This window comes from Lynx canadensis, chromosome D2 (genome assembly GCF_007474595.2).
Source record: "Lynx canadensis isolate LIC74 chromosome D2, mLynCan4.pri.v2, whole genome shotgun sequence".
In the NCBI taxonomy this organism is placed as follows: domain Eukaryota; kingdom Metazoa; phylum Chordata; class Mammalia; order Carnivora; family Felidae; genus Lynx; species Lynx canadensis.
Window position 1 is genome coordinate 19335018 of NC_044313.2, and position 27811 is coordinate 19362828.

The window sequence follows — 27811 nt, forward strand, 5'->3', positions numbered from 1 at the left end:
AGTGTACATACCTGCTTATCTCCCCTATATCTAGTATTTTGTGTGTGTGTGTGTGTGTGTGTGTATTATAGCATCACACATTAACTTAAGGAATGAATGAAGATAACTGGGGAAGGTAAAATTTGGGCTCTAATACTCTTCAAGCCAGAAGTAATAAAAACATTTTTTTTATATTTGCCATCATCTTTTGTAATAAATGATACTTAAAATTTAGTTTCCATTAAAATAACTTCTACTACCCTAAAGGAAGATACTCCAAAAGTGAGTTGAGGCAAGTAAATAAAGCAAGATGGAAGACTTTCTTTAACTTTAACCCATATGGAACAGGGGTGACTCAACTCAGTTACCAATATACTGCGGGACTCCTCAACTTCAGTACTATGACATTTTGGACTGGATAATTCATTGCTATAGGAGGCTGTCTTATGTATAAGCAGCACCCCTAGCCTTTACCCATTAAATGCAAATAGCACCCACCAACCAAGCTGTAACAATCAAAATTGTCTCTAGACATTAACAAATGTCCTCTGTTGTAACATTAACAAAATTGCCCTCAGTTGAGAATCACGGATACGATGGAATGATAAAATTCAATACTATCCAATTTTCACACTTTTCAAAAGAAGCTGGAAACCTAGATTTTCATGTAAAATCTTTTAATGCTTAAATGCTAACTAATTCTTAGGTTAAAACAGAACAAAACACTGTCTTACTAATAAACCCATTTGTGGACCTTTTTCAGTATTCAGAATGCCAGTTTGATAACCTCTGAACATAGATCAGTTACTAACATTTTAGGACAGAAATTTGCATATGACTATCTAATATTAAAACTAAAAAGTGTTTTTAAAAAGCAGAATATAATCACCTGGACTCAAATTAAGTTAAACCCTTTTGATTTGTGTAAATCACCACATGGCAACTGGACTATTTTGAACACATATTCTCTCCAGAAAGTTATCCTCCAGCACTACAAAACTCTGCAAAGTCAGGAAATCATGGTAATACTGACATATTAGGAAAGAGTGTCACCTAGTAACACTAATACTTCTTTCTCACAATCTAGTAATCTCTAAATATTTTGAAAATGATTAAAACTCAGGAAATGTGATTTAATTTTAACAACACACAAAAAAATAACATGAGGGGCGCCTGGGTGGCGCAGTCGGTTAAGCGTCCGACTTCAGCCAGGTCACGATCTCGCGGTCCGTGGGTTCGAGCCCCGCGTCAGGCCCTGGGCTGATGGCTCAGAGCCTGGAGCCTGTTTCCGATTCTGTGTCTCCCTCTCTCTCTGCCCCTCCCCCGTTCATGCTCTGTCTCCCTCTGTCCCAAAAATAAATAAACGTTGAAAAAAAAAATTAAAAAAAAAAAAAAATAACATGATTCAAAAATCTGGTCTGTTAGTCCCTGAAATATTGTATTGTACACTCTATTATATACATTATATTAATGTATATTATATATATTATATAGTTAAGTATAGTTATATATAGTATTGTGGATTAAATGTGAAAATTATTTTAGACTTTCCCCAAAATTCATGTATGAATTTTAAGATCCATGAAGAACTTAAAATTTTCTTCAGTCCAAAGAAAAAGATCTAGTAAACTTCAGGGAAGCTTATCATTTATATATAGTTTCCACGAAAATCTGAAATATTTTCAAAACTAATCCAAAATGTCCTATTTAATGCAATCAACAAAACCTTCTTAGTGGTGGTGGTGGGACAGTTTAAGATTGCTCTTCTTTAGAGTAATACTCATAACTTCCCAAGCTTCTCTTGTTCATATTCAAACAGTCAGAAACCTCTGAAAATTGTGAATATATGATAAATTCTGTAGTTGGCAACACTGTGCCAGGGTAAGAGCCTAGGTTACAATTTGCAAGATATTTACATATTAAATATCTAAGCACTTCATGAAATAATTTGCTATAGCACTATTTGCTATTTCTATACTCTGTCCAGCTACACAGTAAACATGTTTCACCACATATGAAACAAATATAATAAAAACCAAAACAAAATATAAGTCCATTCTAGATGGTTTTCAAGGACAATAACCAAGGTGTTAATAGTGACTTGCTTCTGATGGGGTTTAAGAGTGGTTTTTATTTTCTACTTCATACATTTGTATTTTGCAATTTTTGTTTTTATGTATTTTTTAATTCCAAGAAGAAAAAAAGGGGGGAGATTCAAGAGGGAAACACTAGCAGTCTCTCCTCCACTATTCATGGAAGAGCACTTTCTGACCCCAAATAGAAGCTTCCTGTCTGTGGAGCAGATGCATCCTTCAGTGAAAACAAATGGATCACCCTATTGTACTGCTAACGTCAGCCATTAATATTATGCATCTTAGGACTCATATTCCACACTTACTAAGCAATCTTTTGATTTTAAATTTGATTTCCCACACATATGCCTACAGAGAGAACACGGACTTCATTCAGTCATCCATTCTACAAATGTTTATTAAGCATCTACCATGTGCTAGGATACGGTAAGAGAAAAAAAGATAAAATGCTTGCCTTCATAGAACTTATATTTTAATTAGGAAAAAATAAACTAACATATGATCAAGGTGAGGAAGTATTAAGAGCTATAAAAGAAAATAAAGCCAGATAAAAGCAGAAGAGTATGATGGGGGAAGGAGATTGTAGATGCTGACAATAAATAAAAGGGAAAGAAACCCCGATGAAGTAGCACTTTTTAAAAAATATTTTTCCTTTCTTTATTGAGAGAGAGACAGGGTGTGAGCAGGGGAGGAGCATAGAGAGAGGGAGACAGAACTGGAAGCAGGCTCCAGGCTCTGTCAGCACAGAGCCTGATGTGGGGCTAGAACTCATGAACCGTGAGATCATGACCTGAGCCAAAGTCAGACGCTCAATCGACTAAGTCACCCAGGTGCCCTTCGATGAAGTAGCATTTGAAAACAGACCTAAAATAATGGGAGAGGGAAGAAACAATGAGACTATCTGGTGGAATAGTTTTCCAGGCTGAGTGAAGAGCAAGCACAAAGACTCTGAGGCAAGAGAGTAGTTCAAAACACAACAGAAGGCCAATGTGGCTGGAATCATGATTAAGGAAATCAGGTGGTAGGAGATGAAGTAGATCTCAGTCAGATTCATTTAAGGTCTTGTAGGCTAAGGTAAGGATTTCAGCTTTGACTAAGGAGATAGTGGTAATGGTAATAAGAGTGTTTTTTGTTGTTGCTGTTTTAATAGCAGTTTACAGAAAAATTGCACAGCAAGTACAGAGAGTTCCCATATAGCCTCTTCCCCACAATTTCCCCTATTAACATCTTCCATTATTAGGTGGTACACATGTTGCAGCTGATAGATCAACACTGATATATTATGTCTAACTGAAAGTTCATATTTTACATTAGCATTCACTCTTTGGGTTGTCCAGTTCTATGGGCCTTAATACAAAATATCATGTATCCATCATTACAAATATCGTATAGAATAGTTTAACTGCCCTAAAAATCCCCTGCTTCACCTAGTTATTCACCCCACTTTCCCTCTCCCCCAGAGCCCCTGGCAACCACTGATCTTTTCCTTTTTCCTTTTCTAGAGTGTTACATATAGTTGGAATCATAAATGATGTAAAATTTTTTAGACTGGCTTGTTTCATTTAGCAATATGCATTTAAGGTCCCTTTATGTCTTTCTGTGGCTTGATAGTTCATTTATCACTGAACAATACTCCATTGTATGGCTATATCACAGTTTATCCTTCATTTATTGAAGGATATCTTGGTTGCTTCCTATTTTTAACAATTATGAATAAAACCACTAAAAATATTTTGTGTGCAACTTTTTGTATGGACAGAAGTTTTCAACTCATTTGGGTAAATAACTAGGAGCATGACTGATAGACTGTGATGGTAAGACTATGTATAGCTTTGAAAGAATATGCCACTGTCTGCTAAGGGTCTATACCATTGTGCATTCTCACCAGTAAGAAAAAAGACTGCATCTGTATTTGGTGGAGTCAGTGTTTTGGATTTTAATCATTCTAATAGGCACATAGCGATTGTGGTTGTCTTTTGAAAGTATAGCTTTACAGGACATAAAGTAGCCCTATGGAAAAGCAGTAATAATGTGATAATGTTTGCCCCAAAAAAACAAAATTTATTCTGGAAAATTAAGACCTACAAATATAATAATAAGTAGAATGTTGTAGGCATCAAATAGGAGGTAAATACAAAGTGATGGGTAAATCAAGAAACAAGATTCTGGCTGGGTGGATTGGGGAAAGCTAGATTTCAAAAGATGGTCAGAAACTACAGATAAGGCCCCAAAAAAGAAATAATATGAGGAAACTAGGGAGGCAAAAAGAAAAAAAAAAATCATGGGCTCAACAATTCCTTTGCTAGGGATATATTCAATAGAAATGAATCCATATATTTAGCAGTAGACTTTTATCACAATCACACAGTAGCACTATCTGTATTAGCCCCAAATTACAATACCAAATAACAGAATGGATAAATTGTGGCATATTCACACTATGGGATAATATGCAATAACGAGACTAAACTACCTCTAACTACATACATCAATTATGATGAATAATGCCAAGAATTGAAACACAAAAACATACAGAGATTATGGTTCCATTTATATAAAAACAAGGAAAATTAATGTTTGACTGTAGAAGTCAGGATACTAAGTTTACTTGATGGGAATGAATAGTGACTGAAAGGAGTCTCCTGAGTGGTCTTGATGCTCTATTTTTTAACTTGGACGCTGATATTACACAGTTGGCAAACAATCTTCAGTTGTACATTTATGATATATCAATAAAAAGTAAACAAAACAAAACCCCAACTCTGGCCCAAGCTCCTGCTTTGGACATGCTTTAATCCAAACCTGGCAGAGAAACAGAAAAAAACATTTCTTCAATTTGTATTTAGATGAATAATCTTCAACATTTTTAGTTAAAAATTTAACTCTAAATTAATTCCATTCTGAAAAAATTATTTTCCTTTCATCTTATCTTTAGAGGAGGCAAAGGTTGCACACTATATCTAAGACTTTTTAAGCATGATATTATATATTATCCTACATCCAGACAATGGAGCATGCTGGACATATTCTTTCTCAAAGGTGACGACACTGTCTAGACTCTTGTTGGGAGATTCTTCCCACTATTTCTGTAAGCAATATTGTCCCCCAGGTTACTCTAATATATTCAATCCACTTTCATTTTGTAATACAGAAAGGTAGTGGTTCCACATGCAAAAAGCAGCAGGACACATGGTACCTGAAAACCAGAAGTCAGATAGTTGGAATGTAAAACTAATGTTCATCAAACAACAGAAAGGTGATTTTTAGGAGGAGGAAAGTTTTTTTCCCCTCTTCTGGAGATTGCCAAGTTATTAAAATGCAGTTAAATACCAACTTCTTGAGGATTATTGGGAATTTTTCTAAGTTTCTTATTTTAGAAAGATTTTTGACCTTTAATAATTATTGTTAAAAATATTTTATGCATGGCTTTGTTCATAGTAGAAGCTTAACAAATTATGTGATTAGGTGATAAAACTAAATGTGTTGGGTTTAACCAGTAACAAAAAAACATTATCATACAAACATCTGAATAAACTATGTCCATAAAACATAACAGAAGATAAATTATTGCTCTAAGAGCATTAATTCAATCAGTCAGAAAAAAAACTCTTTACCAGGCACATGTGTATTCTTTTTACCAGGCACAATTCTAAGCACTAAATATACAAAGAAACTATAAGACATTAAATACTTGTTCTCATGAAACTTAAAAGTAGTAGGAGACAATGTGTGATTTGATGTAGGCCAGTGAGGGCTCTGCTTGTGAAATCTCACCATTAAAAAACCATTCTTGTAGATCTTCAAGGCCTTTCATGGTCAAAGTTCTTTACTTTTAGGATGACCATCTCATTTACTTATTCATTCAAGAAAAATTTATAGTGTACCTACTGGAAATTAAGCAGTGAACAAAGTCTATTCTCAAGGAGCTTATATTCTACTATGCACGAAGGGAGAGAAATCAGAAAATAAGGAGGCACCAACATGGCAGAGAAGTAGGGGGATCCAAAGTTCCCTCATCTCTCAAACAAAGAAACCAGTGTTGAGGCCAAAGGACTTTGAACTCCAAGAGCCCAGGTGGCAAAGTGACAGAGATGCTTCCAGGGACCCACTGGGAAAACCTGACAGGACAAAGAGCTACTTCAATAAACAAATCAAAGCACGAGTGGTGGAAGATCCAAAACATCATTACGAGTAGGGAGATAAAGTAACCCAAGTCACAACAACAGAGGGCAAGTAACACTCTCCAAAACACAGCTCCTAAAGGGCCAGGCTCTGGACAGTGTATGACTCCTCTTTAATGTAGTAGTGCTCGCAGGTGCAGGGCATATAACAAGCTTTTAATACACGTAAGAGACAAAAAAAACTAGCCAAAATGACGAAACGGAAGAATTCTCAAGAGAAATTCAAGGAAGAAATGACAGCTAAAGAATGGATCAAAACAGATATAAACAATATAACAGAACAAGAATTTAGAATAATAGTCATAAGATTAATCACTAAACTTCAAAAAAGCATAGAAGACAGCAGAGAATCTATTGCTGCAGAGATCAAGGAACTAACAAAGTCGTGATGAATTTAAAAATGCTACAAATGAGGTGCAAAATAAACTAGAGGCAGTGACAGTGAGAATTTAAGAGGCAGAGCAGAGATTAAGTGAAACAGAAGATAAAATTATGGAAAAGATGAAGCTGAGAAAAAGATAAACAAATTCTGGACAACAAGGGAAGAATTAGAGAACTAAGTGGTTCAATGAAAACTGAACAATATCCATATCATAGGAGTTCCAGAAAAAGGAGAGAGAGACAGAGGGTCGAAGGTGTGCTTGAAGACGTCATAGCTGAGAACTTCCCCAATCTGGGGAAGGAAACAGACATTGAAATCCAGGAGGCACAGAGAACTCCCTTCAGATGTAACTGGAATCGATCTTCTGCAGGACATATATGAAACTGGCAAAATACAAAGATAAAGAGAGAATTCTGAAAGCAGCTAAGGATAAATGGGCCTTAACCTACAAGGGTAGACACCTAAGGGTAGTAACAGACCTATCTACTGAACGTTTATTTATTTATTTATTTATTTATTTATTTATTTTTGGGACAGAGAGAGACAGAGCATGAACGGGGGAGGGGCAGAGAGAGAGGGTGACACAGAATCGGAAACAGGCTCCAGGCTCTGAGCCATCAGCCCAGAGCCTGACACGGGGCTCGAACTCACGGACCACGAGATCGTGACCTGGCTGAAGTCGGCCGCTTAACCGACTGCGCCACCCAGGCGCCCCCAGACCTATCTACTGAAACTTGGCAGACCAGAAAGGAGTGGCAGGAAATTTTCAATGTGATGAACAGGAAAAATATGCAACCAAGAATCCTTTATCCACCAAGCCTGTCATTCAGAATAGAAGGAGAGACCAAGGTTTTTCCCAAACAAAAACTGAAGGAATTCATCACCACTAAACCAGCCCTACAAGAGATCCTAAGGGGGACTCTGTGAGTGGAATGTTACAAGGACCACAAAGGACCAGATACATCACTAGAAACATGAAACCTACAGATATCACAATGACTCTAAATCCATCTTTCAATAATAACACTGAATGTAAATGGACTAAATGCTTCAATCAAAAGAGACAGGGTATCAGAATGGATTAAAAACAAACAAACAAACAAGACCCATCTATTTGCTGTCTACAAGAGACCCATTTTAGACCTGAGGACACCTTCAGATTGAAAGTGAGGGAATGGAGAACCATCTATCATGCTACCACAAGTCAAAAGAAAGCTGGAGTAGCCATACTTATATCAGACAAACTAGATTTTAAACTAAAGGCTGTAACAAGAGATGAAGAAGGACATTATATCATAATTACGGGGTCTATCCATCAAGAGCTAACAATTATAAATGTGTACACACTGAATTCAAGAGCACCCAAATATATAAAATAAATCACAAACATAAGCAATCTTATTGGTAAGAATGTGGTAATTGCGGGGGACTTTAATACTCCACTTACAGCAAAGGACAAATGATCTAGACAGAAAATCAATAAACAATGTCCCTGAATGATACACTGGACCAGATGGACTTGACAGATATATTTAGAACTTTTCATCCTCAGGCAGAATACACATTCTTCTCAAGTACAAATGGAACAATCTCCAAGACAGATCATATACTGGGTCACAAAAGAGCCCTCAATAAATATAAAAGAATTGAAATCATACCATGCACACTTTCAGATCATAATTCTATGAAACTTGAAATCAACCACAGGAAAAAGTTTGGAAAACCTCCAAATGCATGGAGGTTAAAGAACATCCTACTAAAGAATGAATGGGTCAACCAGGCAATTAAAGAAAAAATTAAAAAATATATGGAAACAAATGAAAATGGAAACACAACAATCCAAACCCTTTGGGATGCAGCAAAGGCAGTCCTAAGAGGAAAATACACTGCAATCCAGGCCTATCTCAAGAAATAAGGAAATTCCCAAATACAAAATCTAAAAGCACACCTAAAGGAACTAGAAGCAGAATAACAAAGAAACCCCAAAGCTAGCAAAAGAAGAGAAATAATAAAGATCAGGGCAGAAATAAACAATATAGAATCCAAAACAGTATATCAATGAACCTAAGAGTTGGTTTTTGGAAAAATAAAAAAAATTAATAAACCCCTAGCCAGACTTCTCAAAAACGAGAGGACCCAAATAGATAAAATCATGAATGAAAATGGAATTATTACAACCAATCCCTCAGAAATACAAGCAATTATCAGGGAATATTATGAAAAATTATATGCCAACAAACCAGACAACCTGGAAGAATTGGACAAATTCCTAGATACCCACATACTACCAAAATTCAAAGGGGAAGAAATAGAAAAGTTGAACAGACCCATAACTAGTGAAGAAATTGAATCAGTTATCAAAACTCGTCCAACAAGGGGCGCCTGGGTGGCGCAGTCGGTTAAGCGGCCGACTTCAGCCAGGTCACGATCTCGCGGTCCGTGAGTTGGAGCCCCGCGTCAGGCTCTGGGCTGATGGCTCAGAGCCTGGAGCCTGTTTCCGATTCTGTGTCTCCCTCTCTCTCTGCCCCTCCCCCGTTCATGCTCTGTCTCTCTCTGTCCCAAAAATAAATAAACGTTGAAAAAAAACAAACAAACAAACAAACAAAAAAAACTCGTCCAACAAATAAGAGCCCTGAGCCAGATGGCTTCCCTGGGGAATTCTACCAGACATTTAAAGGAGAGTTAATACCTATCCTTCTCAAGCTGCTCCAAAAAACAGAAATGGAAGGAAAACTTCCAGACTCATTCTATGAATCCAACATTACCTGGATTCCCAAACCAGACAGAGACCCTACAAAAAAAGGAGGATTATAGGCCAATACCCCCGATGAACATGGATGCATAAACTCTCAACAAGAGGAGCGCCTGGGTGGCTCAGTCGGTTGAGCTTCCGACTTTGGCTCAGGTCATGATTTCACGGTCTGTGAGTTCGAGACCTGCGTCGGGCTCTGTGCTGACAGCTCAGAGCCTGGAGCCTGCTTCAGATGCTGTGTCTCCCTCTGACACGCCCCCATTCATGCTCTGTCTCTCTCTGTCTCAAAAATAAACAAACATTAAAAAAAATATTAAAAAAAAAAAAAAGCTCTCAACAAGATACTAGCAAATCGAATTCAACAGCATATAAAAAGAATCATTCACCATGACCAAGTGGGATTCATTCCCTGAGCTGCTGGGGCTGGTTCAATATTTGCAAATCAATCAATGTGATACATCACATTAATAAAAGAAACGATAAGAATCTTATGATCCTGTCAATAGGTGCAGAAAATGCATTTGACAAAATATAGCATCCTTTCTTAAATAAAAACCCTCAAGAAAGTCAGGATAGATGGAACATACTTAAACATCATAAAAGCCATCTATGAAAAGCCCACAGCTAATACCATCCTCAATGGGGAAAAACTGAGAGCTTTCCCTCTGAGATCAGGAACACGACAGGGATGTCCACTATCACCACTGTTGTTTCACATAGTGTTGGAAGTCCTACCGTCAGCAGTCAGACAATAAGATGAAATAAAAGGCATCAAAATTGGCAAAGAAAAAGTCAAACTTTCACTTTTCGCAGACGACATGACACCCTACATGGAAAACCTGAAAGACTCCACCAAAAGACTGCTAGAACTGATACGTGAATTCAGCCATCACAGGGTATAAAATCAATGTACAGAAATCGGTTGCATCTTTATACACCAATAATGAAGCAACAGGAAGAGAAATGAAGAAACTGATCCCATTTACAATTGCACCAAGAACCATAAAATACCTAGGAATAAACCTAACCAAAGATGTAAAAGCAATCTACACATTCAATGCAATCCCAATCAAAATTGCATCAGCATTCTTCTCAAAGCTAGAACAATCCTAAAATTTGTAGAGAACCACAAAAGACCCTCAATAGCCCAAGTAATACTGAAGAAGAAAACCAAAGCAGGAAGGCATCACAATCCCAGTCTTTAGCCTCTACTACAAACCAGTAATCATCAAGACAGCATGGTATTGGCACAAAAACAGACACACAGACAAACGGAATAAAATAGAGAACCCAGAACTGGATCCACAAATGTATGGCCGACTAATCTTTGACAAAGCAGGAAAGAGCATCCAATGGAAAAATGACAGTCTCTTTAGCAAATGGTGCTGGGAGAACTGGACAGCAATATGCAGAAGAATGAAACTAGACCACTTTCTTACACCATACACAAAAATAAACTCAAAATGGATGAAAGACCTAAATGTGAGACAGAAAACCATCAAAACCCTAGAGGAGAAAGCAGGCAACAACCTCTTTGACTTCAGCCGCAGCCATCTTCTTGCTCGACACATCTCCAAAGGCAAGGGAATTAGAAGCAAAAATGAACTATTGGGACCTTATCAAGATAAAAACCTTCTGCACTGCAAAGGCACTAAAAGGCAACCGACAGACGTATCAGATAAAGGGTTAGTATCCAAAATCTATAAAGAACTTACCAAACTCAACATCTGAAAAACAAATAATCCAGTAAAGAAATGGGCAGAAGACATGAATAAACACTTTTCCAAAGACATCCAGATGGCCAACAGACACATGAAAAGATGCTCCACATCATTCAAAATCAGGGAAATACAAATTAAAACCACACTGAGATACCACCTCACACCAGCCAGAGTGGCTAAAATGAACAACTCAGGAAACAACAGATGGTGGTGAGGATATGGAGAAATGGGAACCCTCTTGCACTGTTGGTGAGAAGGCAAACCAATGCAACCACTCTGGAAAACAGTGTGGAGGTTCCTCAAAAAATTAAAAATAGAACTACCCTACGACCCAGCAAATAGCACTACTAGGAATTTATCCACGGGATACAGGAGTGCTGATTCATAGGGGCACATTTACCCCAATGTTTATAGCAGTGCTTCCAACAATAGCCAAATTATAGAAAGAGCATAAACATCCATCAACTGATGCATGGACAAAGAAGATGTGGTTTATACATACAATGGAATACTACTTGGCAATGAGAAAGAATGAAATCATGCCATCTGCAGCAACATGGATGGAACTGGAAGGTATTATGCTGAGTGAAAAAAGTCAGTAAGAGGTCAGATAACCATGTTTTCACTCATATGCAGATCTTGAGAAACTTAACAGAAGACCATGGTGGGGAGGGAAGGGGAAAAAATAGATACAGAGAGGGAAAGAGGTAAACCATAAGAGATGCTTAAATACAGAGAACAAACTGAGGGTTGATGGGGGAGTGGGGGAGAGGGGAAAGTGGGTGATGGACATTGAGGAAGGCACTTGTTGGGATGAGCACTTGGTGTTGTTCGTAAGTGATGAAGCACGGGAATCTACCCCAAAAACCAAGAGCACACTTTACACACTATATGTTAGCCAACTGGACAAAAATTATATTAAAAAAAAAAGAAATCAGAAAATAAGGAAATAAAGTAATCGGAAGTGATAACTGTTGTAAACCAAAGTAAAGCAAGGAAAGAAAGTTAGAAATGAGAGTGTAACGGACAGCAAGGAGGAACCATGTGCATATGTGAACAGAAACACAGGACAGGTGAGGAGAAATAAGGAAAACAGGAACAGAACAAAAGAGATCTGGAGTCTTAAATATAAAACTAAAGAATATAGACCTTTTTGCTCAGGTAATAAAGTACAATTTAAAGTTTTTGAATAAGCATGATATGCAGGATGTTGTTCTAAAGTCTATTTTCTCAGGGTGCCTGGGTGGCTCAGTCATTTAAGCAACTAACTCTTGATTTCAGCTCAGGTCATGATCTCACACTCATGAGACTGAGCCCCATATCCAGCTCCGCATGGGTGTGGTGTCTGCTTAAGATTCTCTCTCTCCACCCCCCCTGCCCCTCCCCCACTAACATTTTCTAAATAAGTAAATAAATAAAAGTCTATTTTCTCATAGATTTGAAAGATGTACTGGAGCAAGCAGAATTAGGAAGCACAGTCTATTAGGAAGCTACTGCTGTTAGCCTACATGAAATATAATATGAGGACTACACTGAATAATCAATAGCAGTGGAATAAATAGGCCCAGTATACAAGCAACTAAGAGACATGGAAAAAACAACAGGAATGTGGTAAGAACAGTGATTCTCAAATCATATGCAGTGAATGACTAGTTTGGGTTTTTGTTTTTTTCCCAGGGTTGTGAACTAATATTCTGTAAACTACAAAATTGAGTTCTTGGATGTTCTAGCAATGTCAAATTGTCATACAAGATTCTAAATGCTTACTCTCAATTTCTGTTATTAACTTGTGACAAAAAAATTGGTTGGCCAGCAATCTGTCTGGTGATTAGACCACACCTTGACAAGAACTAGAACAGGAAGAAAAATCCTCAGATTCCAAGATCTTGAACCTGAGTTGACAGAGAAAGTAATGATGCAATTAAGAGAGAAACAGAATCCAAAAGGAAGAGATGTATGGTGAGGAGTTATATTTTGACCATGCTGAATCTATCAGTGAGACATCTAGGTAACAATCTATTGGTTAATTAGGAAAAATATATATATACAGATCTGAAGAAAATGTTCTCATGATAGAACATTTTTCTTCCAAAGAGAGAGTTGGGGTTAGTATCTGCAAAGAGTCAAATATTGGTCTTCAGAATAACAGTAATGGTGGAGTCCTGGATAAATTATTTTATTTTAAAAAAAACACTATATAAAAGCATGCAGAGAGACTAAACGCAGAAACTAGAAGGAATTCAACTCTTGCAAAATGGGAATTGTGGTAGGCAGAGTTTTAAGATGGCCCCAATGGCCCTGTCTCATGCGTAACTGTATACATTGCATAATTACCCCTTCCTTGAGTGTGGGCTGAACTTAGTGACTTGCTTCTAATGAATAGACTATGAAAACAATGATGTCACATCTCTGATTAAGTTATAAAAGATTGTGCTCTCATCTTGCTAGCACTCTATTGCCTTCTCAGCTTACACCCTTTGATAAAGCAAGTTGCCCTGCTGGAGAGATCCTTGTGGCTAAGAACTGAGGGCAGTCTCTAGCCAACAGCCAGGAAAAGCTGAAATCCCTTAGTCCAATAACCTGCTAGCTAAGTGAATACTGAAAATAACCACATAAGCTCAGATGTGGACCCTTTTCCAGACATGCCTTCAGATGACACCTCAGTCCTGACTACCCCTTGGGTGAGAGTTAAGCTATGCCTGATTCTGAACCAGAGAAACCGTAAGATAGTAGTAAGTGAGTGTTGTTTTGGTTTTTTAATTTTTTTTTAACTTTCTTTTTTTTTTTAATTTATTCTTGAGACAGGGAGAGACAGAGCATGAACAGGGGAGGGTCAGAGAGAGGGAGACACAGAATCTGAAACAGGTTCCAGGCTCTGAGCTGTCAGCACAGAGTCTGATGCGGGACTCGAAGTTGAGTGTTGTTTTAAGAGCTATGCTTCAGAGTAATTTCTTATGCAACAGTAGATAACTTACATAAGAAATTACATTGGGTAATATCCACATTTGCAAGGCTTTTACCATGAAGTTACTCACAAATCTGCCAGCAGAAAATAAATCTCAAGTAGAAAGCCAGGGTCCTACTGCCTGAGAAGCCAGAGGACAAGGTCTAGGATCGTTAACAGTGGCTGGAATTCAAGGTTGGATATCCTGGAAAGGAGGAAACCTTGAAGAGTGGAGTCCCAAAGTCTGCATATTCATACCCCTCAAATTCCTGACTGACTCCAAAAGTACACCTATGGGAGAAAGGACTGAAAGGAGCTTAGGGGAAAAACAATAGCTAGAAAGCTATAAGAGCCAAGCAGAGATTTTGACAGCTACCATCTGCAGTGGGGATAAGATTTTGGAATTTCAATTCTGCCAAGTTACAGGGGTCAGGAAACAAAACCCCAAAAGGGAAATACTATAGAAGTAAAGACCTTGTATCAAGACTAAATGCCAAGAAAAATATAATATCTAAAATTAAAATTTTTTTGTATGGGATTAATAACAGATTTAGACACTAAAAAAGGTACCATATAGAGCAATAAAAAAAACAGCAACAGGAACATTCTAAAACACACATAAAAAATGAATAGAACATCAATGACCTGAAAGGTAACATAATGAGTTTCAATATACACATAGAGATCCACAGAATAGAAAAGCAAAGAGGGGACCAAAACCAAGAAAATTTCAAAAAATAATGGCCTGTATCTTTCTACCTTTGATGAAAACCATAAACCCACAGATCCAAGAAGCTCATAAACTCCAAGCAGAAGAAACATGAAAAACACCAAACAAAGTCATATTATTAACAAACTGCTGGAAGCCAGGGACAAAGAAGAAAATTTTTAAATATAGAGAAAAAGACTACACAGAAACAATAACAGCAAAACTCTTGCTCGAAACTAGGCAAGCCAGAAAAACAAACAAAACAAAACAAACCCAGAGAGACATGAGAGACATGTTTAAAATATAGAAAAAAAGAAAAGCTGTCAATCTAGATTTCTATACCAAGAAAAATAGCTTTCAAAAATAAAAGCAAAACAAAGGCTTTAGGACAAACAAAAGCCTGGAGAAATCATTATGAGCATAACTGTACTACAATATATGTTAAAGGAAGTTCTTGGGAAAAAGAAATTCAGATCTACACAAAGAATGAAAGTACTAGAAATGGTAAATTCATGTGTAATCATGACAGGGTTTTTTTTTTTTTTTTGAAAAAAAAAATTTTTTTTTTTGCATCTTTTAATCTCTTTACAAGATAACTGAGAAGGATGATAGTATGGCAAAAGGTACAGGAACCAACCTAAAAGAGTCAACAATAACCAAAGCTAGAACAAATTGAGCAACAAAATAACAACACTGGGCTGGAACCACAGAAGAGAATAAATGAATCCAGACTGATATAATTTAAGTAATGGAATAAATAAATAAGTGAGGGAGAGAAGGGACAGCTATTCATTATAGAATTTCAATTAATGCAAAGGAAATGAGGGAAATTTTTTAAAAATCACCATTAGAATACAGTAATAATTGTTTCAGGGAAGATCAAGATCCACCAATGAATACTAAAATTAAGGAGCAAAGGATGAAGGAAAAACAAGATATTGTCATAGACTAACACCAGCACTCCTCAGGGTAATTATTAATTAAAAAGAAAAAATAATTAACTTTAAAGTGGAGGGGTGCCTGGGGGCACCTGGATGGCTCAGTTGGTTAAGTGTCCAACTCTTGATTTCAGCTCAGGTCATGATCTGGTTGGTGAGTTCAAGCCTCATGTTGGCTGCTTGAGATTCTCTCCTCTCTCGCTCTACCCCTCCCCTCCCTCAAAACAAACACTAATAAATACATGAATGAATGAATGAGTGAATGAATGAATGAAGTGGAGAAGAACAGCAGAAATCACCATAACCAAGGTCAAAACCACCAGCAATGAGACATATCAACATCCTATCTCTTAATATGATTCACTGGAGAAGGTACCACAATAACCTCAGTGGTTTTCTTGCCAAAACACATAACCTCAAACTAGTCATGCAAAAACATAATCCAAACAAAAAAAAAGAGTGATCTAGTACATTATACTTGATCAGTAGTCTTTTTTTTTTAATTTTTAAAAAATGTTTATTTTTGAGAGATAGAGACAGAGCTCAAATAGGGGAGGAGCAGGGAGAGAGAGGGAGACAGAATCTGAAGCAGGGTCCAGGCTCTGAGCTGTTAGCACAGAGCCTGATGCAGGGCTATAATCCACAAACAACATCATGACCTGAGCTGAAGTCAGATGCTTAAATGGATGAGCCACCCAGATGTCCGGAGCAGTACTCTTGAAAAGCATCAGTGTCATGAAAGAAAAGGAATGACTTTCAATCTTTCCAACTGTCACAAGTTGGAGTTGACTACAGATATCTGACTATTAAATGTAATGTAGGATTCTGGAATAGAAAAAGGACATTAGTGGAAAAACTGGGAAATCAAAATAAAATTTGTAGCTTAGTATTATTGTACCAATGTAAATTTCTTGGTTTTTATCACTATATAATAGTTATGTAGAATGTTAACAAGAGAAGAAGCTGGGTTAAGGGGTATATGAGAACCCTGTGTATTGGTTTTATAAGTCCAAAATTTGTTCAAACTGGAAAGCTTAAAAAAGATAAAGTTCATGGACTCCTGGGTGGCTCAGTTGGTTACGAGTCCAACTTTGACTGAGGTCATGATCTCATGGTTTGTGAGTTTGGGCCCCATGTTGGGCTCTGTGCTGACAGCTCAGAGCCTGGAGCCTCCTTCGCATTCTATGTCTCCCTCTCTCTCTGCCCCTCCCCCACTTGTGCTCTCTCTCTCTCAAAAATAAATAATAAACATTAAAAAAAATGATAAAGTTTAAAGTAAAAATAATATCAATGTATTATTGTGAGATTTATAATATATGAAGTATAAAGGTATGACAATAACTGCAAAAAGTGGAATAAAAGTGTTCTATGTAAGGTTCTTAGGATATATGTGAAGTGATATACTATTATTTGAATGCAGACTGTGTTATGATATGTACTGTAAATACCAGATCAGATACTAAAGCAAAGTAACAAAGACGCATATAACTAATATGCCAACAGTTGAAATAAATGGAATTTGTAAAAAAGGAAAAAAAAAAGTCAATCTAAAAGAAGGCATGAAATGGGGGGGGGGGCGGAGAATAACATATGGCACAAACAGAAAATAGATTAATTTAATTCAATCATATTTGAAACTGTATTAAATATAAATAGTCTAAACCCTTCAAGTAAGACAAAAACTGTCAGGATTAAAAACCACAAGAACTATCTATATGCTGTCTACAAGAAACCATTTTAAATGTAAAGACACAAAAAGGTAAAAGAATGGCAAGAGATATACAATGCAAGTACCAATTAACAAGGAAGTTGGAGTGGCTGTATTAATACCAGATAAAATAGGATTTATAAAAAGAAATATTACCAGGAATGTTATCAGAAATACAGACATTTATTAATGATATAAGTAACCTCATCAAAAAAAAATGCTAGGTATATCTATAACCAATAACAGATTGAAAAAACAGCAGACAGAAGATTGATAGGGGTACAAAATAAATGAATTATCAGCTAACTTGACCTTGCTTGAAAAAAAAAAAATTGCAGTGTATATTCTTTTCAGCTGCATACAGAACATTTACTAAGACAGGCCATATTTTATAAATCAATAACAAAAATATCGGAAACCATCTCTCAAACACTTGAAAATTGAACAATTCACTTCTAAAGAATCCCTGGGTTACAGAAGAATTAACAAGAGATATTTAAAGAATATTTAAAACTAAACAATAATGAATATACAACATATGAAAATTTGTATGCTGCTGCTAAAATAGTACTTGGGAGATTTTATAAAGAAATGTTCATATAATGAAAAAAATCAATCTAATCTGATAACTTAAAGTAGACAAACAGCATATTAAACCTAAAGAAAAAAAAACTAAATAAGCAGGAAAAAAAAAGAAAAAAAATCAGAGAATAGAAAAAACCTGAAACAGGTTTACTTATTTATCTTTTGAAAAGACCAATAGGGGCATCTGGGTGGCTCAGTCCGTTAAGCGTCCAACTTTGGCTCAGGTCATGATCTCACGGTTCATGAGTTCGAGCCCACCGTCAGGCTCTGTGCTGACAGCTCAGAGCCTGGAGCCTGCTTCGCACTCTGTGTCTCCCTCTCTGTCTGCCCCTCCCCCACTCAAGCTCTGTGTCTCTCAAAAATAAACGTAAAAAAAAAAAATGACCAATAGAATTGATGTATCTCTAGCCAGACTGATCAAGCAAAGAAGACCAAATTACCAATATTAGGAATGAAATAAAGACATGATTACAAATCATACTGCTGACATTAATAAAATACAGAACTATTAGAACTTCATGCCTAAATTCAACAAATTAGGTAAATGCTTTGACAAATTCAAACTACCAAAATTCAACTAAGCAGAAAACTCAAATAATTCTGTATCTCTATTAACTAAAATAGACCAGGAATTAAAAACCTTCCTATAAAGAAAACATCAGCTTCAGATTGCATATCTGATAAATTCTTCTAAACATTTGAGGAAACACTAATTATACACAAACTCTTCAAGAACATAAAAGAGAAATACTTTTCAACTCATTCTGTGAAATGAAGCCAGCATTACTCTGACAGCAAACCATTATTAAAGAGAGACAATTACAGACGATGCATTCTATTCTATTCTATTCTATTCTATTCTATTCTATTCTATTCTATTCTATTCTATTCTATTCTATGATGAATATAGATACAAATCCTTTAACAAAATTTTAGTACAGGTAATTTAAAAAATAAATTAAATCTACCAACACAGAAAAAGGCCCTATTAAAATGTACATAGTAGGCACTCAAATACTGGTAAATAATTAGATTTCACAAGTTGTGACCTGCCCAATGAAGCCATATGACCTTCCCTTTCAAGTGACATTAAAGATGCTGATATTTTAATTTTTTTTTTCAACGTTTATTTATTTTTGGGACAGAGAGAGACAGAGCATGAACGGGGGAGGGGCAGAGAGAGAGGGAGACACAGAATCGGAAACAGGCTCCAGGCTCTGAGCCATCAGCCCAGAGCCTGACGCGGGGCTCGAACTCCCGGACCGAGAGATCGTGACCTGGCTGAAGTCGGACGCTTAACCGACTGTGCCACCCAGGCGCCCCTAGATGCTGATATTTTAAAAATAACTTATTCCTGAACTTATAGGGATATTTCCAAAATATTCAGAGATTAACTCTATGAAAAATCACATTAAATCTTACTAAAATAATTTGTAAAATCACATAATTAACAAGAGCTGGAAATATCTATCACACAAGCTTGAGCAGATTTAGAACTTACATCAGAATTTATACTACTGTATTACTTAAATTTGTATTATATGCTTAATTCTCCCTTTCATTTCAAAGACAAATTCAGAAGCTCTTCTAAGCAGGGGCATCCGCAACTAGGCAACATGGACAACAGTGACTATATTCCTTTGGATGGGTAGCATGCTGTCATTAGAATACAATGACTGCCCTCTTCCCTACACCTCAGTAGGGTGGAAAGTCAACTTTATCCTCTCTGATCCTATCAACCCCTTCTAAGATGGCTCAAGTGATATTCTCTCAGTTCCCTTACCACCTCCTTTAGCAGTAACAACTTGTACAGGTTTTTATTGTTCTGTGAAACATGTGACAATCTGGTAACAATAAACTAAGTTAGTTAATAGTTCATTTCCAAGTCTCTGGGTTTCTTGCTGATTCCCAGCCAAAAGGAGTTATTTATTAACAACTATGAATTCCCTTTCCTGATTTCTTTTTCCTGCCAAACTAAGTTACTAATTAGCACTTGTACAAAACACTCAAATGGGATCGATTAAATATCATTACCCACACCATGAAAGCAATTTTATCATCCCTGGCAGTCCTGGGAGAATTTCAAGAATTTTAGGGACTAAAGGTTACAATTTGAGTTAATGTTGAAAAATGGGTCACTTGAGCATGTGACTCTTGATTTCAGCTTAGGTCGTGAGATCGAGCCCCATGTTGGGCTCCCCCTGCCCCCCCCCATGGCTCATGCTCCCTCTCCCTCTCTCAAATAAATAAAATGAAAAAAAATATTTTTTTTTGTGAGTAATAATAGTATTATTGGGCTTCACTAAATTCACTTCAAGCCTCATTTACTGAAAACTTACCATTTATTACCTACAAAAAAAATCACAGAAAACATAAGGAATTCAAATCTCTAATCCTTCAACTTAAAAAAATTGATTTTATATATAAAAAATTATATATATATGTAGCTTGACTTACAGAAGATAACACAGCAGTACTTCAGTATGGTAGGAATTTTTTCAATAACTGTGACTGCATCAAATGAGTAAAAAAAAATGTTGCTGATTCTGTATATCTGAATGTTGTGAGAGGTTTCTTTCAAATGAGCAAAAATGATTTGAGTTCCCAAAAAGCATATACATTTTAACATATCGTTCTCATAAGCAAAACAGGTTATTTTGACAAATTCATGTGAATTGTATATTATATAGAAATGATGTAGCATTTTATTTAACATATGATGTAGGAAAAATATTTTTTTTAAAAAATATTCCTTCTAACAAGAATAAATAAGGGGGGAAATTTAAAGAAATCCTAAAACTACTAGCCCATACTTCAACAGAGGCAAACTGTAGGAATATTCATGAAAGACAAAGATGGAGTTTTTCCTGGCTTCAAAGAGCAACCGTTTCTTTCCTAGAAGAATAAAATCCTTTAAAACTTCATTTTCCAGAAATCCCTAAACTAATTATTCAAATTGACTATTTGATGGCCCTAAGTCGAATCCATCCAGGCCAAAAAGAAAAAAAAAAGAAAAATTTACAAACGCACATCTCCAGGGGAGCCTGGGTGGCTCAGTGGGTTTTAAGCGTCTGACTCTTGGTTTCAGCTCAGGTCTTGATCGCACGATTTCATGAGTTTGAGCCCCACATCAGGCTCTGCGTTGGCAGCGCGGAGCCTGCTTGGGATTCTCTCTCTCCCTCTCTGCCCCTCCCTCGCAGGCGCTGTGTCTCTCTCAAAATAAATAAATAAATTATAAAAACAAAAACATACCTCCAGAATGAAACTCAAGGGAACCAGTAGGAATTATGGGAAGAAGGAGTGATTATTTCCTGTTTTCCCTCTCAAAACAATTTAACTGTCTTGGTGTACAGTGATGAGTCTCTTTTAAGATTATAAATGGTAAAAGAAGGTATGGGCAGGAAGGATGGAACACTAAAGTAAAAAGCAATGACTTTTTAATCAGTAAAAGAACGACTAAGTGTTCCACCTATCTACTTAACACAAAAAGACATTTACTTTATGTGTCCATCCATGTCTTATCACACAAAAAGAAAGGTAAATGAATATTACCAAATGAAGTTTTCTAGGCTACTCTGATGTATTTATCTCTGGCTCTTCACATGGTTACATTTACTGTCTGTTTGGTATCCTTTTACTGTTTTCTGCCAGTGTTCACCCGTGTGAATATATATCACTGGTATGAAATCACATGGCATTAATAAAGATGCCATTAATGCTTAAAGAATACTCTATAAAGCAGAGCAGCTTGTATCATCATGACCAAATTCCAAATATATTATTTAAACTAAACAGTAGGGTATATTTCAAAACTTCTAATTTCTCATATTTCTCAAATATATTGCTGAACACAAGCTAGATGGCAAGACTGATAGTATACTCATATAAGAAAATAAGCATGTAATATGCATAATATGAACCCAGTATCTATAATAATGCAAATCTAATTCATAGAAGGAGAAATTTAATAAAACGATAATGACCATGTATTTTGAATTGTAAATTCTCGTTAGGGGTTTCAGCAGTAAGTCAAACTACATGAAAGGTATATAACACTTTAAAAAATGTCAAATTTCCATTTTACTTGTTCTTTCTGCATAGGTCTTAATTTGTAAACAATTTCAAAGGGGTTCAGGATTTTATTTTTTGTAATTAAAAAAGCAGTAAAGCAAGATCTGCATCACAAAAAATACTTCTGTCTTTTTCTTTATAATAAAAGATAGCTTTCAAAAACTAAAAACAAATTCAGTCATCAAAACTCTGCAAATCAAAACCACAAACGTACCACTTCATACTCATGGAATGGCTATAATAAAAAGAGGATAGCAATGGTGCTGAGGATACAGAGAAACTGGAACCCTCATACACTGTGGTGGGAAAGTAAAAAGGTGCAGCCACTGAGGTAAATAGTCCAGAAGTTCCTCACAAGGTTAAACATAGAGTTACCATATGATTCAGTAATTCCACAGCCAGGTATATAACTCAAGAGAATTGAAAACAAATGTCCACACAAAAACTCGGACACAAGTGTTCACAGTAATTTTATTTGTAACAGTCAAAAAATGGAAACAACCCAAATGTTCAACTGATGAATGGGTAAATGAAATGTGGTATATTAATACAATGGAGCATTATTCAGCAATCAGAAGGAAAGAAGTACTGATACATGCTACAACCTGGATGAATTCTGAAAACATGCTAAGTAAAAGGGGTCAGTTACCAAAGACCACATACTGTATAACTCCATTTATCTGAAATAACCAGAATAGGCAAATCTATAGAAACAAAATAAATTAGTCTACCTAGGGCTAAGGGGTTTCAAGAAAACAGAAGAGGGGTAACTGCTAAAGTGCACAGAGTTTCTTTTTAGAGTAATAAAAATGTTCTAAAACTGTGATGGTTGCACATGTCTATGAATATACTGAAACCCACTAAACTGTACACTTTAAATGTGTGAATTGTACAGTATGTGAATTGTACCTCCATTAAGCTAACATCCTCCTCCCTCCAAGGGAAAAAAAAAATCTAATAACTGCAGCTATACATAGAATAACCTAGCATATTCTTTGAAAGTACAGATCCCCTGAACCAGCCAGACCACTAAGTCATCAACTATGAAGTGGGACGCACTTTTCTAGACTAGAGGGGCAGTACAATAAGACCGGTTCAAATCCTGTCAACTTCCTAGCTACATGACTTTCAGTAAATTATGTAATCTCTCTACATTTTCAGGTCCTACTTCAGTACAATGCAGGAAGAAATGCCTATTTCACTGGGTTACTATAAAAACTTAATAAGATAATATATACAAAGTATACTATAGGACATATTGTGCTCAAACAATATTTTATTATGATTGTTATTTTTACTGGGCTTTTATTTTCCTGTTCTTTATAGAACTTCTCCAATATCTGCCCCAAATCCATGTATCTAAGTTAAACCTTATAAATCTTAACTCTTTTCAAGAAATAATAACTTTTCGGGGAGGCTGGGTGGCTCAGTCGGTTCATGTCAGACTCTTCATTTCAGCTCAGGTCATGATCTCAGTTTGTAATATCAGGCCTCGCATCAGGCTCTGCAATAAAACCTTGGGAGCCTGCTTGGGATTCTCTCTCTCTCTCTCCCTCTGCCCCTCACCCACTCGCACTTTTTCTCTAAATAAATAAATAAGAAATATTAATTTTTGGAGCACCTGGGTGGCTCAGTCAGTTAAGCAGTCAACTCTTGGTTTCAGCTCAGGTCATGGATTTAGGCCCATGTCGAGCTCTACACTGGCAGCACAGAGCCTGCTTAGGATTGTCTCTCTCCTCTCTGCCCCTCTCCCCGAAATAAACAAACATTAAAGAATTTTTTTTAATTTTTAAAAAGAAATATTAACTTTTATCTTTAAAAGCAGTTTATTGTCTATCTGATGCCCTGCCTGGAATAAAATAACATTTATGAAGTTACTATTTTTACAGAAATACAAACATTACAAGAACACAAACTTCAATAACACCACTAATGGTGGGAGGGTGCTCCTTAAACAAATTCCATGGTTATTTTTAAAATTACAAACTTAGGCCTAAAGGTCAAAAGATGAGGCAGACACAAATAACAACCAAATAAAATTGGCCAATTTTTAAAAATACATTCACTTTAGTAAAAATGCTATACCTATATGCTAAGAACAAACTGAAGTAAATTTAAAGTCCTGTAATTTCTTAAGAAATGTACATTTTTAATTCCCAGGTAAGTTGATAACATCTCTATGGCAAAAAATCCTTAGTAAGACTCTCATGTGAATTAAAGCCAACATTTTCATATAGAGTGTAATACATACACAACACAGTAAGAACACAAACAAGAAATAACATTTTATATCTCTATATAAAAATTTAGCATTTCTTTTGCTAACAGTCTCTAATTCTATTTAAGAATGAAACATATATACTATGGTGAAATTGTGACTAAATCTGGTATGAAATCAAAAGTCAATCAACAACCACATTCCTATCTGAAGACATGAAAATGAATATTTCCATTCAAATTCTGGAGAATATTTTAATATCTCATAAGTGAGTCATATTTTGAAAGTACAGTTCATTGCTTGAGAAAATCTGTCATGGATTTTCTAAATGCATTTAATTAAACCAATTAAATTAAGATTTTTAAGTTTCTGGTTAGAGTTAAATGTAGAAGAGCACAATACCTAAAATTTATACCTTTTTCAAAGTTAAATAAATTTTTAAACACACCCACAGAATATTATATCTCTACAAAGCTGCAGTGTCTAAAGTTTCCTTTGTTACCCACTGTAAGAGTAATGCTCAAGCAACAATATATTCAATTCACCTATTTTATTCGGAATAAATGTGCCTTTCATAACAAAGAAACCTTCCCTTAAAAAGCTCCATAATCAACTTTTATGTAATTTTTTAAAATGTTATAAATCAAGCCCAGATATCTTTATCAATTTCTCAAAATTGGTAAGTCAAGGTTTACTATACTCCGTAACTTAAAAATCAAAATAACTACTTTTACTGACTTGTTTACACATACATATTTCCTATTTTTTATACTACTACCACTCTTTTGCTTTTTTACAAGGCTCTGATATGCCAATCTTTTGTAGCAAATTAGGTAGAAAAGTCAAGTAAAAGTAAACAAACATTTTTCAGATAAAGAAGGGCAAATGAAAGACCTGGAAAATGTAACCCTTAATGAATCTACTGTACTTTTTTAAATATTTTAAAAATAGATGGTAACAAGTTAAAAATTCAGGAAATATTTTTTTACTGCTACGTATTCACTTTCTCCAAATGAAAATGAGAGGATAGGTTCATATGAAAAAGGCCCAACTACATCTATACTCTAAGTTTATAAAATAATCTCAAACCATATAATACTGCTAAAACTGAATAATTAAAGTAAAACATAAAGAAGACATTAGGAATCAGCTGTTTTTAGGCAAGTATCAGATATTTTCTGATATGGAAAGGCACTTGACAAAATTATCTGGCATAACAAATACTACAAATAATAGTAACCCAAGGTCTCTTACCAATTTCAGCAGGTAGTTGTTTGATTTTGTTCTCTCGAATGCTAAGCATGCTGAGTTTTGACAGATTTTTGATGTCCTTTTCCACAGTAGTTATACGATTAAAGCGAAGGTAAAGAGTGGTGAGAGAATCTAGCCTATATACCACTGAAGGAATTTCTCTCAGTTTATTATGCCGTAAATCAAGCATCCGCAGCTTCTTCAAGTTATCAAGAGAGTCAGGCAAACTGGTAAGTGAGTTTTCATTTAGAGCCAGTGTCATGAGATTTACTAGACAGCCCACCTCTGCCGGGAGGGACTGCAATTTGTTGCTATATAAATAAAGTTCTGTTAATTGAGTCAACTCTTTGATTGATGATGGCAATATGTGTATAGACCTCTTGGATAAGTCCAAACGCATTGAATTCTCTTCCCGGCATTTGTTGAGCTCTTTAATCACCTCTGCATTGCTAGATTTTTTTCTAGTCCCAGGTGCTGGATTTGGCCGTTTGATCGTATTGTCAACTGAAAAAGCCACCCCTGGTTGGGCAGCACTGGAGTCCTTCTTTCCATCTTTGGCATCTTTCCCTTTGGTCTTAGGTTCTTTTTCTTTGCTCTCTTTCCCAAAACCTCCAGAGGCTTTTGCCTCCTTTTCTCTTTCCTTGGCTGATGGCACTTTGGGATCTTTCTCTTTAGAGTCTTTTTCTTTTCCTAAACTACTACTCATGGTGACTCAAGCTTGGGCAAAAACTACATGAACTCCTTTGTTTTATTTGCCAACAACAGTCATTGGAATTCAAAGATGAAGAGACAAAGATCCTACACAATCAAAAAAGGTGTTGGCTTGAAGAAGTAATCACCATGGAGTAACAGCCATCTGTTACACGTTAGATCTAAAAGCACTATGCCCATTTCTGATAACTCATTCCAACTGGTAAAATGCTGCTGGTCAACGATTCATTAGAATTCCTGAAATATAATACAGAAAGAATATTAAATTACTTTAGATTATAATTTATATTAAGTAAATGGGCTCTGAAAAACAATCTTACTGAAAATCTGGCCATTTTATGATTTGATGCAGTAATTTTCTATTGAACATTTTGTTATGCAAAATCCACTGAAAAGCTATAAAAATTAATAAGGCAGGTTCTATCTTCAAGGACTTTATAATCTAACAGGAAGAGGTAAGATAAGCGTACAAGTTACTGTAAGTTTGTAAGAACTGAAAATTGGGGGAAATCATAATAATGTTTGAGTGCTTTCTATGTACAAGCACTACTGTTAAGAAATTTACAAATATTAACACATATAACAGCCCTATGAGATCAACTGTTGTCCCTATTTTATAAATAGGACACAAAGGCACAGAAATATGTTTAAGTAACTAGTTCTGTGATCTTGGAAAAGCAACAGAGCTGAGATTCCAATGTATATATCTATAGCCTGTGTTCCTAATCACTATACTAAAATTGTTCTATCTGCAATTAACTGCCAGACAGCGTTAGGTAACAGGAAGGATTTCAAAGGCCACGATGATAGAATTGGGAACAGTTTCACAAGAGAACAAAATGAGCTAAGTAAAATATGTATGGAGCACAGCGAACAGTTCAGGTAAAAGGGCATGAAGAATGTGTAGTTCAATAACCATTCCAGGTGATTCTAATGCAGGTAGATGCAGGGACCACCTTTGAGAAACAGTAAGAGAGAGCAATCTCCAATGATATCTATATACTAAAACATGTGAATAGTGACAAGGACTCTTAAGGGTTCTTAAAAATAGAAAAAGTTCACTGGTAAAATGACCAAAACGAGCTACAAAGGCTAAAAACAGGAGTAAAATCTTTGTGAAGGAGGCAGTCCTCCCTCTAAGCATTTTCAAATTTAAAATATAATTTGGGGGTGCCTGGGTGGCTCAGATGGTAAGCATCTTGATTTTGGCTCAGGTCATGATCTCACTGTGAGACTGAGCCCCATGCTGGCTCTGCATTGACATTGTGGAGCCTGCTTGAGATTCTCTCTCCCCCTCTCTTTGCCCCTCTCTCGCTCATGCTCTCTCTCTCTCCTCTCTCAAAATAAATAAATAAACATTAAAAAATAAATACAATTTGTATTTCATGGCTCTTGTTAATTTTATAAGTAACTGGATCTTTATGTGGTAGTAGGGCTTAAAGATTACAGACAAAATGACTAATATCCAATTAGCTTAAGAGGTTAAAAAAGTTAATAAAATTTTATGAAAACACCAATAGTATTTAATAGTCTATGTGCACAGGATCGTGCTAAGAATTTCTATATAA

The 27811-nt window shown here is 35.9% G+C and overlaps 1 protein-coding gene across 2 annotated transcripts in view; it reads right to left on the bottom strand.

The window, feature by feature from the left end:
- The window catches only part of SHOC2 (SHOC2 leucine rich repeat scaffold protein), a 107521-nt gene that overhangs the window by 33464 nt on the left and 46246 nt on the right, over positions 1-27811 (bottom strand). For both annotated transcript variants that reach the window (XM_030334970.2, XM_030334969.1), the window contains exon 2: positions 25536-26480. In XM_030334970.2, coding sequence (XP_030190830.1) covers positions 25536-26238 — 703 coding nt within the window. In that variant the 5' untranslated portion in view covers positions 26239-26480. The remainder of the gene's footprint in view (positions 1-25535; positions 26481-27811) is intronic.